The following is a 12147-nucleotide window of genomic DNA, read 5'->3' on the forward strand; positions in this document are numbered from 1 at the left end:
GAGATAGAAAGGGAAGGAAGGAATAATGACCTCAAACTCTCTGGACTGTGTAGTTCATCTAACAAGGGAGGTGTGTGCCTCTTTTCTTGTATATTGGCAGAATAATTGGGCCTTTTGCCTATGAACCCTAGTAGGGTATCTGAGCATGACAGGGAAGAGGTTAGAGAGAGAAGCCACAAAAGCATATAATTTGGAAATTCTATCATTGACCACCAGGATTTTTCATAACTATCTTAAAAGACTAAATTTAACACAGAAAAGCTATGGTTTTTGAACAAAGAAGTAACACTATTAGAGCTGTGCCTTTGCAAGGTTTAAGGAAGAAGGAGCTGGAGGCAGAGAAACCAGCTAAGAGGCTTTTAGAATAATCCAAGAGAGATTATGAAAACCTGGACTAAGGTGGGGCAGTGAGAGTGTAAATGAACCTCTACTGTCAGTGAAAGCAAGAGAGCAAGGGCGTTAGTCAGTGAACAAAGATTACTTTTAAAAGTTGAGTTGAAGAGGAAAGCGATAAGACTACTGTAGATGCTTTCATTTATCTCACTGGCTTACCCAACACTCTCCACTCCCTTTGTAAAACAAACTAACGAGTTCCCAGAGCACATTGAACCTTTGATACTAGTAGGCTACTCTCTAAGCTCACTTCTGCCTTCAGCAATTGATTCACATATTTATTGAGTCGGCTGTGTTTTTTCAAAAACTTATAACTTTTATTTTAAATAAACAGATACATAAGTACAAATTTTAAATTATTATTTCTATGTTTCTATGAAAGCCAAATAGGATTCTCTGTAAAGTCTGGAAAAAGGTCAATTACACAAATCACAAATAATTGATTACACATACACAAATAATATCAAATTAGGTTGGGAGGAAAAAAACCTGCAAAATAAGGAAGAAAATTATAAAAATTCAGACTAATATGTGGGAAAATTTCTTTAAATCTAGACAGTTTCTTGTATTCAAATTTTCTCCACATGTTGTTGAAGTCTTGCTACTTTAACGAAACCAAAACTGGAAATTGTAGGTAAAACCCTTAAGGGTGGATTTATCAATCAGATAAAATACCAGTCAAGGGACTCTTTCTTAAAGAAAAGGCCTTGACCCTTCATCAAAAGATGTGTGGGCACATGTACTTTTATGTTTTAAAATTTTTTTTAAGAATTATAAAAAGAATTATAGATCTAATTCTTATTATTCCCTGACTTTTTAAAATTAACCAAGGGGATTCTATTATGGGTCAAAATAGCTATAGAGACTTGTGAAACTTAGAGCTGTACAATGTTAATAAAGATTATCTAAAAAAAAAAAAGATTATCTAGATTAGGCAGAGGAAATTGGTTCATTTATGGGTTATATTTACAAATGTTTTTCTAAAAACTATGCTTTGTGAAAAAAAGCTTAGCTACTAATCTGTATAACTAAGAGACAGCACCATCTAATGTCATCTACCTAATTATTGTCACAGTCTCTAGTCTTTAAAAAGAGAATAATTAAAAGTTAGTTCAATGATTTATGCCTCCTTTCCCTTTCTCTCTTATATTCCATGAGCAAGTCACTTCTTGCTTCCAGAAGTGGAAAACTAAAGGAAACTTTAGTCTCTTATTGCTGTTGTAACAAATTACCTCAAATTTGGTGTCTTGAAACAACACAAATTTATTATCTTACAATTCTGGAGGTCATAAGTCCAAAAAATCAGTCTTACAGAGCTAAAATCACAAGTATCGGCAGGGCTGCATACCTTCTAGGAGAGAATTTGTTCTTTGCCTTTCAAACTTCTAGAGGCTATCTGCATTCCTTGGCTCATGGCCCTCTTCCAGCAATGGCATCACTTTGACCTCTGCTTCCATCATTACATCTTCTCTCACACTGACCCTCCCTGCCTCCCTCTTATAAGGACCCTTGTGATTGTATTGGGCCCACCTAGATAATCCAGGATATTCTCCCCATCTCAAAATCCTTAATTTAATTATGCCTGTAAAGTCCTTTTTTGCCACGTAAAGCATTCACAGGTTTTAGAGATTAGGATGTGGACATCTTGGGGGGTGGCATTATTCTGTCTATCATACCACAAATGTGAGGCCTCCAGTGAGAGACCTATACAAATTGTAACATTTGATAAATTCTATTTTAAGGTAATGTTGGCTACGTTTTAAAAATTCCATATAACTTCATAAATACTCACTAAATTCCATATAAAGAAATCACTTAGAGCAACTTTAAAGATCCCAATTTCCATACATATTTTTAATTAGTTTCATATAGCAAAAAAAATACATAAACTCAAATTGTAGTCAATGATGGATGATTATTTCACTAAAGGTTTTGCTTGTTGGCTATTCTTTTCTATTTCTCATATAGTGAACTAAGATTTTTCCAATTCTGTACTACCATGTCATCTTCAGTGATTCTAGATACCTATTCTTGCCATTCAAATCGGTGCCGTACATAAGAATTTAATTACCTTTCCATTTACTCTATATGTAAATACTTTATTTAAAAATTGGGTTTTAAAGAATTCATCTATATATGGTTAGTAAAATAAAGGGGGTATTTGAAGTCTTTATTTCAGAGAAATCTATTTTAAGATGCAATAATAATTTTTATTTTCCTGGCCAGAAAAAAATTGAGCTATTCATTTAGCTGTTCAGAAGACACAAGAACAGAATACTTTTCAAGTTTCATCAGTTCAGTCTAATGTATTTTTCTTTGTTTTAGTTGCTGCTGTTCTTTCTTTTTAACAGCAAATAAAGAGGAAATAAATGAAATCTAAAGTTGTCCTTTAAACCAGAACATTTTGGTGCTCTTGTTTCAGAAGAAAATTTGACAATATTCTAGTTTAATGATGGGAAGAAACTCCTATGAAGGAATTAGGGAATTTGGGATCAGCTTTAGTAAAAGGCCTGATACCTTAGTGCTCATTACGAAGCTGCATTTTGGTTACGTTTACTGAAATATGAGGGAAATGGGTAATTTTACACAAATGGCAAAAGCCTGTATCTCTAAATAAATTAAAACATATATTCAGAATTCATATTTTTTAAAGTATAAACAAGGTCAGTCTTACTAAAGACAGAGCAGGCATAAATTTCTAGGGAAACCAAGAGTCTCCAGCCTAAAATACTTCTCTCCTCCATTTGCTGATTCCTGAAAATCTTTTAAAAGCCTCTTAATTCTCAACTAACATAAAATGTAAACACTGTTTAGAGAGTTAGCACACTCATTAAAAGTGATTGTTATAAGATGCTTTTCTTAGTCCCCATTTTATTTACTTGTTTGTTCTTGAAAAACTAATTAACTGCAAGACACCTGGTGAGGTAATGTGAGGAACACAAAGATGTGGAAGATACAACTCTTATCATCTAGAAATTCCTGTTCAGAAAAAAAGAAAAGATATCACAAAGGGGTAAAGGCTTAATTTTCTTAATTCTACACTTACCTTGTTAAGACTCTTTGGAATGGGGAGGTGCCATCACCCTAGACTGTTGTAATGAGTACAATGCAGTCTGAAAAAAACAGAACATAAGGTTCTGAGGGGGGTTAGGGCCCAAAAATCTGTCTGTTTCACAGTTTTTGCCTCATACAAACTCTGAGTTTAGGGAAGCATATAATTTCTGACCTAAAAAATTTTAAGGTGATTATCAAGTGGGGCTTGTGGTAAGGCTAAGACTACTGATCTGAGTTTTTGAGATAAGGCATTCTTAACTTTTCTTTTATTATGTAGTCTATTCCTGTTACCAACTCTCCTGTGGATGGTGGATCATTTGGCCAAGTGAAAGCTCCTCCCATAAAGCTAACAAATGTAATTCGGCCTGGTGGATTTGGCCATTACTTGGGATCTGACTTCACTTTAACTCCTGAAGTTGAAGGTATTTTGACAGTTTCTGAGTGAATGTAAAAAAGCAAAAACACTTCATTTGAAACAAAAATCTCACTTTGATTTCTAATACTACTTAAAATTGCATATTTTACATTTACATTTCCTAAAATTGAATGTTTGTTCAAGTTTCATGTGACCATTCTGATTTCAAAGAATCTACAGTATTTTTTTATTTTTTTATTTTTGTGGTACGCGGGCCTCTGACTGTTGGGGCCTCTCCCGTTGCGGAGCACAGGCTCCGGACGCGCAGGCTCAGCCGCCATGGCTCACGGGCCTAGCCACTCCGCAGCACGTGGGATTTTCCCGTACCGGGGCATGAACCCGTGTCCCCTGCATCGGCAGGCGGACTCTCAACCACTGCGCCACCAGGGAAGCCGTATATAGTATTTTTTGGTTCTACTCAACTACTAATATGTTGTAACTACACATTTGCTTGCAATTTGAACTTTGTGATACTTGCACAATTGTTCTTGACATTTCTTTTCAAAGCTTTTATTACATTTTGTGTATTTCATAGCAAACGACTACTAAAACCTGTAGTACATCCTGCTAAAAGTAGAAATCAGAGGTTTAAAAATATTGGTAACAACAGACTCTTGGGGTTCAAAGGGTATCTTACAGAGAGAAGATCAAACTTCATCCTTGAAACCACAATATTATTTTATATATTCATGAAGCTATTAGTAGGGAAGTGTTTCAAGAGGTAGCTCTCTAAAGGAAGGGAGTATATTAAAAGGACAAGGCATGGAAATGTTTCGTTCTATTATATACATTTTCATTCAGACTTAGATCATGCCTTTTCTCTAATTCCAGATCTTCACTGGCTACCATTTTGGTGAAATTGGGGGTAGCTACTCTTTCCCTGAGGGCTCACCTCTTCCATTCTTTCTAACATCCCACTTTGCCTCAGACTACTGTTAGACAATAAAACTGAACATCACAATAATAATAAAATGATCTAAAAGCCTACTAAGAATATGCAATTTTTTTAAAGGAAACTCAGTTAAAAGAAATTCAACATAATTTACTCTAAGATGTTATTTTTTGTTTAACTTATTTTTCATACTTCTACCTACTTATGGCTTCAAGATTTTAATCATAGTGAGAAATTTAATGCTTTTGTCCAGTAGATAGAACTATCAGTAAAACTAGACATACCAAATTGTTATTAGCCTCCTTAATAGTACAGTGTCATCACTGTCATCTTCAGGAATGTCTTCAATATCTTTGGGGGGGGCATTAGTTCAACCCTGGATTCATTTCCATAAGTTTCTTCTCAGATATCTTTAAGATTCATTATGCAACTACTTTTTTAGGATTTTCTGGAAAAGTCCTATTTCTTTCCTATTTTCTGACTGTGTTGCCCCAATTTTTGTTTTGAAAAGTATGGTCATTTTATTGATACATTTATTATAGCACACAGCTCTGGATATTTATATTTTTAAAAATTACTGGGAGGGTGGGAGGGAGGGAGACGCAAGAGGGAAGAGATATGGGAACATATGTATATGTATAACTGATTCACTTTGTTATAAAGCAGAAACTAACACACCGTTGTAAAGCAATTATACCCCAATAAAGATGTTAAAAAAAAAAAAAAATTACCAAGAAGGTATCAAACTGATCCACTAGCTCAGAAAAATTTAAGCAGCATTAAGTGCTAGAAATATAGTCCAATTTTTATTTTTATTTAAAAATTTTAATTCATGTTATGAAATATGTATAGCACACAGTCAACTGAAGGACAACCAAACCTTATTAATTTATTAATGCTTTTCATTGTTTCATAATTCCTAATTTCAGACAAAAAAGACAAGAATGCAGGGATTCTAACAAGTAATCCTCAGAGCATCCATGCAGAAATAGCTTTTCAGCAACTCGGAGGGATAAATCTCTCTCCATCTCTTTTATCACATCAGAATATGGCATCTCCAAGTGCAGAAATATACCAGAGCAACCAAGATGAGGGAAGGTAAAGCTTTTCTGTGTTTTAATATCACTTGTCATCATTAAAAAAAAAAAAAAAACTTCCCCAATTTGCTTGTCATCTATAGAAATAGGAAACTATTAATTGGGAACTACTACTATGGGAACTACTTTTAATTGTATTCTCTCCCAAGTCACTTCTAATCACTGAATATGCAAAGCAGTTCACTTACATTTTGAACAACAGATAAATTCAACTCTGAAATCACAAAGGCTGAGAATTATGTAAATTTTTCAAGCTTCTTATAATTCCCAGTTGCCCTTCCTCCAATTTGGATCCTAGCCCTAGAGGCCAGCTGAAGGCCTAAGAACATGCTACTTCTCATTAAGAATTCACTCTGCTGCTCAACACCTGTCCACCCAGATTTCCAGTTAATACCTGTCCTCTAGCTTCTTTGTAGCCAATCTCTGCAGCATCTATTAGAGTGACCTAGCAGCAAATCTAGCTTAAGCCTGGTTCTTGCTGTACTAACTTCCCTGCTATAATCAGTTGTGTCCCACTGAGAATATATTTAGTGAGTGTAATATACTGATACCATATTTTGGTATCAATGGTTTATCCTCATGATGACCTGATTTATAGATAGCCAAAAATAGGATATTATTCTTTCTTGTGTTGTCTTTTTGAAATTGTACACATATAAAATACAAAAATTATTTACTGCAGAATTACCTTAAGTGAGCTGATCCATTAAGAAATTGTCACCATTACTTGACTCATAAATATTTTGTTTCTGACAGAATTCCTGGCAGACACTTTCCAAGATCAAATCGAATGTAACTGCCTAAAGAGAAATGAATATATACCAAGAAACCTATTTCTGTTTAGTAGTTGTGCAAAAACTAGCAGCCAGTGTTGGTGATAAAAAATATAAGACAATCACGTTACTTATGTTACTGAAGCACTTCTGTTCCATATGAAGATACTCTCTATCACCCTTGGTGAATTTTATTTAATATCATCTTTCTTAAACTTTCTTTATGGTTATCTTAATTATTCATTTGATTTTCTATGTTAGAAAAATCATGAAATATATCATACAACAATTGAAAAGATACAAGTGGCATAAAACAAAGTTCAAAGAATCAAATGTTTAGTCCTGGGGTATTGGAAGCATTTAGTTGTAAAATCTCATTTTGGCTTCTCATATAAAGATACTAAGAAAAGGTAATTTTAGGAAATAAGCATACTTTCATTTGTAGAATATCTGTTCATTTAGGCTTACCTAAAGCTAAAGCACACATTTCTTACCAAACACAACTATTACTAAAGCAAGTTGAGTTGTGCTAGTTGAACTACAGATTAGTTTTTTAGGACTATATTTTGAAAAAAATAGCCTCAAACTGAGTCCGCCCTAAGAATTGTTTAGAGATGGAACTCATAGGCATCAATAGTACTTCCTGAAGGTAGCTATGAGTGCAACCAGCCATTCATGCTCTAAGAATAAAAGAATAGTATTTCATATACACAATTCATTGAATGTGCCCATAGTGATATAATTTTACAAACAAGTTTTAGGCTAAATAAACACATGTTCAAAATAAGTGGACACATTTAAAATTTGGACTCAATTATATTTTACTGGAAGTAAGTTTTCTAAAATATTGACAATTACATTGTATAGTACTAGGAAAAATCATAAATCAAGTGTGGTTTTGAATTTATTTATTAAACACAGTTCTTTAAATTAATGATTAAATTGCCAATCATATTTTTATATCAATGGGCTCCAAGATTCATGAAGTATTGTTTAAATTTTTCAAGTAGTGGTTCAACGCTACATGTAATTTTCATATTATTTTATGTGTTCCTTACATGAAAATAAATTATTTTTACTAAAATATTTGTATTTTATAATCTATCTGGAAATAGTTTTAAGGATATTTTGGAAACTAATGCCAATATGTATGCAACAATTTTGTGTCTTCTTTAAATACTGTATGTTTGTAATTTAATGATGTAATATTTAAAATTTCAAACCTAATACAGATTGATTTTACCCTTCTTAATGTGTGGTTTTTAAACAACTATTACTCTAAGGTAGAAATAAGATCCTTTGTTTAAAAAGGAACCATGCAGTTCTTAAGATGTCCAGAAGATGTCTTTGTTGCCCTTTAGTTCTGACAACTGTTTTCATTACAGTGTTGTGATAAGCACCTGCTCTTCACTATTTGTTACTAACTTGACATCATTTGCTTTTTCTTTCTCTTATGATTATGTATAAATGAAATGCTCAATATATGCTACTTTTATAGTAAAAAGTGTCTTTGTAAATAATAAACTGGATGGGAAAAATAAAGTAACAGGTTTTCACTGGAGAAAAATTTACAAGAGCAGAAAAGTATAAAGCAGGAAAAACATAACTTATTATTCAGCATCCACTTAACATTTGACATTTTTTTCGTGTAGCCATTTCTTCTATGTATTTTCTTCTATTCCATTTTCTTCTATGCATTTCTAATATATTTGATATCACTTGATTTTTTTGAACACATTGTTCAATTTTGAGATATTTTATTATAAAATTTTAATTCGAATTTGTTCTAGAAAGTAAATTTGTGATAATTTAATAGTAACAAACACTAAGAAGAATAATAAACGTATATAGCTTCCCTGGTGGCGCAGTGGTTGAGAGTCCGCCTGCCGATGCAGGGGACACGGGTTCGTGCTCCGGTCCGGGAAGATCCCACATGCCGCGGAGCGGCTGGGCCCGTGAGCCATGGCCGCTGAGCCTGCGCGTCCGGAGCCTGTGCTCCGCAACGGGAGAGGCCACAACAGTGGGAGGCCCGCGTACCACAAAAAATAATAATAATAATAAAAATAAATAAATAAATAATAAACGTATACAGGCATTGCTAGGTGCTGTACAGAAACAGACATTGACCCAACCTTAAGAACATTTTAAATATAAATATACAATCAATACTTCCATATAAAAGCAATGAGGGGGATGATTACTAAGATAATTTGGCACAGTAGTTCTGAAGTTTTTCTGCCATGAAAGCAGATGATGATACATACTCTCCTGGACAGGTTAAGCTGTTGGTTATCTGCAGTTCTTAAAGCAGTTGCTATAACTTCATCCCCTTCCTATTCAACAAAACAAATGAAAATGTAATTGAATATGAGAGATGTTTTTACGGGTCTGCTTTAGATCTGCTCTAAAAATTTTTTTAAGTAGATCATTCACCAACTGTGAAATTTTAAATTATTCATAATACATTTCACAACCGATTGTAACAAAACAAGCAGGTAGTGCTTATTACTATAAACCACTAGTCCATATTTTACATGGTTTATCCTAATAACAAACTTATGAAATAGATGTGACATGTACTGTCTCAATTTATAGATTTAAAAACCTGGCCTTGTGCTTCCCTGGTGGCGCAGTGGTTGAGAGGCCGCCTGCTGATGCAGGGGACGCGGGTTTGTGCCCCGGTCCGGGAAGATCCCACATGCCGCAGAGCGGCTGGCTCTGTGAGCCATGGCCGCTGAGCCTGCGCGTCCGGAGCCTGTGCTCCGCAGTGGGTGAGACCACAACAGTGAGAGGTCCGCGTACCACAAAAAAAAAACACAAAAAACTGGCCTTAAAAGGAAAAGATATCACACCAAATCCTAGATTTTTTCAACTCTAAATTCATTGTTTTGATGACTACAAATGAACTGACAGTTAATTATTCCTAATGTGCTGTTTAATCAGCTGTTGTCGAGCCCTAATGTGTGTAAAAATTGTAAACTATTCATTCTCTTTCAGTGTATTTAACTTACGGAAAATGTATAATTTCTGCAGTAAAATTAGTTCTTTGCCCCCCAGCAAATGTCATGATAAATTTATTTTGCATGCAGTCATATGCATAATTGTATGACTTGTTTTAAATTAAAGGAGAATTCCACAGACAACCTGGAAAGCTAAAATTTAGGGCACTTTAACTATAGACAAGGAGCCTACCTTGCTGAACTGCATATAGATGATGTCAAAGTGATCTTCTGATTTCTATTTATGAAGATTGACTATAACTGTTTATTAAAACTTTATTATTTACTTGATTTCTCTACTACTGACACAAAATTAACTATGGTTGTGAACATATTTTTGCACAGAATATTTAGTGTGGATCTGTGCGTGTGTGTTTGCAGGCACTCATGACTAGTTTTAAAATAGTCCTTATGTTTAAGTAACGTGTCATTTCATTATTTATTCATAAGCTATCCTATATTATGAGAAGTGTTTAATGTTTTAAAACATTAGATCTTACTGTTAGTCATGCTATAGGCGCTTAGCTTCAATTAAATGTTACATAAAAAGAAGTAAATTATTTATATTTCTATAAGAGTAGAAGAAAGCACTTACGTCTTGAGTTCTGTTGGTTATTCAATGAATCTATTATCAGTTTGTTTTGGTATAGAAACTGGCTGTTTTTTTTAAATTCCTCTGCTATAAAACTTAGAACTTTTGGACAACTCCAAGTGCTTAACTACTTCTCTTGTTCATCTCTCTGTACTTTCCTCTATTACTGAATTTTTTTTCTTTCTTTTTTTTAAATTGAAATATAGATGATGTACAATATTGTTAGTTTTAGATGTACTACATAGTGATTTGACATGATCGCCACTCTAAGTCTTGTAACCATCTGTCCCCATACAAAGTTATTAACAATATTATTGACCATATTCCTTATGCTGTATATTACATCCCTTGGCTTATTTATTTTATAACTAGAGGTCTGTACCTCTTAATCTGCTTCACCTGTTTCACCCTCCACGCCTCTCTGCCTCCCCTCTAGCAAACACCCATTCTTTGTATCTATGAATCTGTTTTTTGTTTTGTTTGTTTTGTTTTTTAGATTCCACATGTAAGTGAGATTATATGGTATTTGTCTTTGTCTGACTTACTTCACTTAGCAAAATACCCTCTACATACATCCACATTATTGAAGTATTTTTAAAGAAAAACCTGTACCAAATTGAAATTTTAGTTTGCAGTTGCCTTTCAGAACTAGGTCAGCAAAAAGTACACAGTTATTTTATCACTAATATTTTATTTCTACAAGTCTATATCTCATAAAAATATGAATTATATTATTACTCTTTTTCTTCAATTTATGAATAAAATTGCTTTGTAATCTACAGAAAAGACATTTCTCAGGCCCAATTTATGTGTTTTTTTATCTCAAATTTAGTTTTGGTGATGATTTTTCCTTATAATTAAAGTAAAATATAGATAAATGATTTTATAGCAAAAACATGAAATTCTGTGACCTAAGAATAGAATAATACATTCAAAGGAACTTAGAAGGAGCTTTGAAAGTGTTAATTACCTTAAATCAAATTATTTATCATTCATGTGTAATCTATTAGGCCTTACCTTAACTATATGCTCTTTTAGGTAAATCAGAAAGCAAATTCGTCAACATCATTTTCCATATAAAATATTGGTGATTCTGAAATGCTAATTTTAAAATTAGAATATTTTTCCTTATATTGTATCATTAAAAATAAGAGTATCTATTTCCATATGCTCTGAATAAAAATCCATTGGGATAACATATTTTGGTACCTTTTAAAAATTCATTTCATTTTGATCAAACAATAAAATGAAAATGGATGTGAAGTATTTTTCACAAATAGTATTCTACATTTTCTTCTAGTTTTTAATTTTATAATTCTAATGAACTTCCAAATGCTTAAAAGTATTTCATACCAACAGAGTTCCATTTTTAAACATTACAAATAGGAAAAAAGGTTTGTGATGATATTAAATAAATCATTTACAGTTTATAGTTTTGTAAACCATTATGATTACATTTATTTTTAAACAACAATATCTGTATTTTAAACAGAAAAAAATTAAGACCATGTGGTTTAAAAGCTGTAGATTTTAATCATGGACCTGCATGTTTTACATATTGCTTACTGTAAAACATTAAAATGTTTTAAATAATTTTAGTAGTTTGGCTCTACTCTTTGACTGTTTGTTTCATCTTTATTTACAGCATAACACCTTCCCTTCCCTCCCTGCCCCCAAATGTTTTACAAGTATGTTTCTCAAAGAACAACCAAAAAAGACTAATCTGTAAAAAATATATCAATAACATTTTTAAGTTTCCAATTATTTCTTATTTCATCCTACCAATTTAGCTGAAAACAGGTATTTACAAACACTGGTAGCCTACTTTCTTATAGCCTTTCATTTTTTTATGCAGTTCTTTAAATGATTTCAATCAACCTTAATGGTGCATTTTTAGTTAAGAAAATAGAATGAGAAGTCAATTTGAGCACT

General features: G+C 33.0%; 2 protein-coding genes across 3 annotated transcripts in view; one reads left to right on the forward strand and one right to left on the reverse strand.

Annotated features, from left to right (window-relative positions):
- LRRC9 (leucine rich repeat containing 9) overlaps positions 1-11821 on the forward strand; it is a 114428-nt gene extending 102607 nt beyond the window's left edge. Inside the window, exons 31-33 of the mRNA XM_049706427.1 lie at positions 3725-3869; positions 5684-5852; positions 6608-11821. Of these exons, the coding sequence (XP_049562384.1) occupies positions 3725-3869; positions 5684-5852; positions 6608-6647 (354 nt within the window). The 3' untranslated portion in view covers positions 6648-11821. The remainder of the gene's footprint in view (positions 1-3724; positions 3870-5683; positions 5853-6607) is intronic.
- The window catches only part of RTN1 (reticulon 1), a 413685-nt gene that overhangs the window by 375869 nt on the left and 25669 nt on the right, over positions 1-12147 (reverse strand). The gene's annotated exons all lie outside the window — the stretch shown is intronic.

Source organism: Orcinus orca, chromosome 2 (assembly GCF_937001465.1).
Source record: "Orcinus orca chromosome 2, mOrcOrc1.1, whole genome shotgun sequence".
Classification (NCBI taxonomy): Eukaryota; Metazoa; Chordata; class Mammalia; order Artiodactyla; family Delphinidae; genus Orcinus; species Orcinus orca.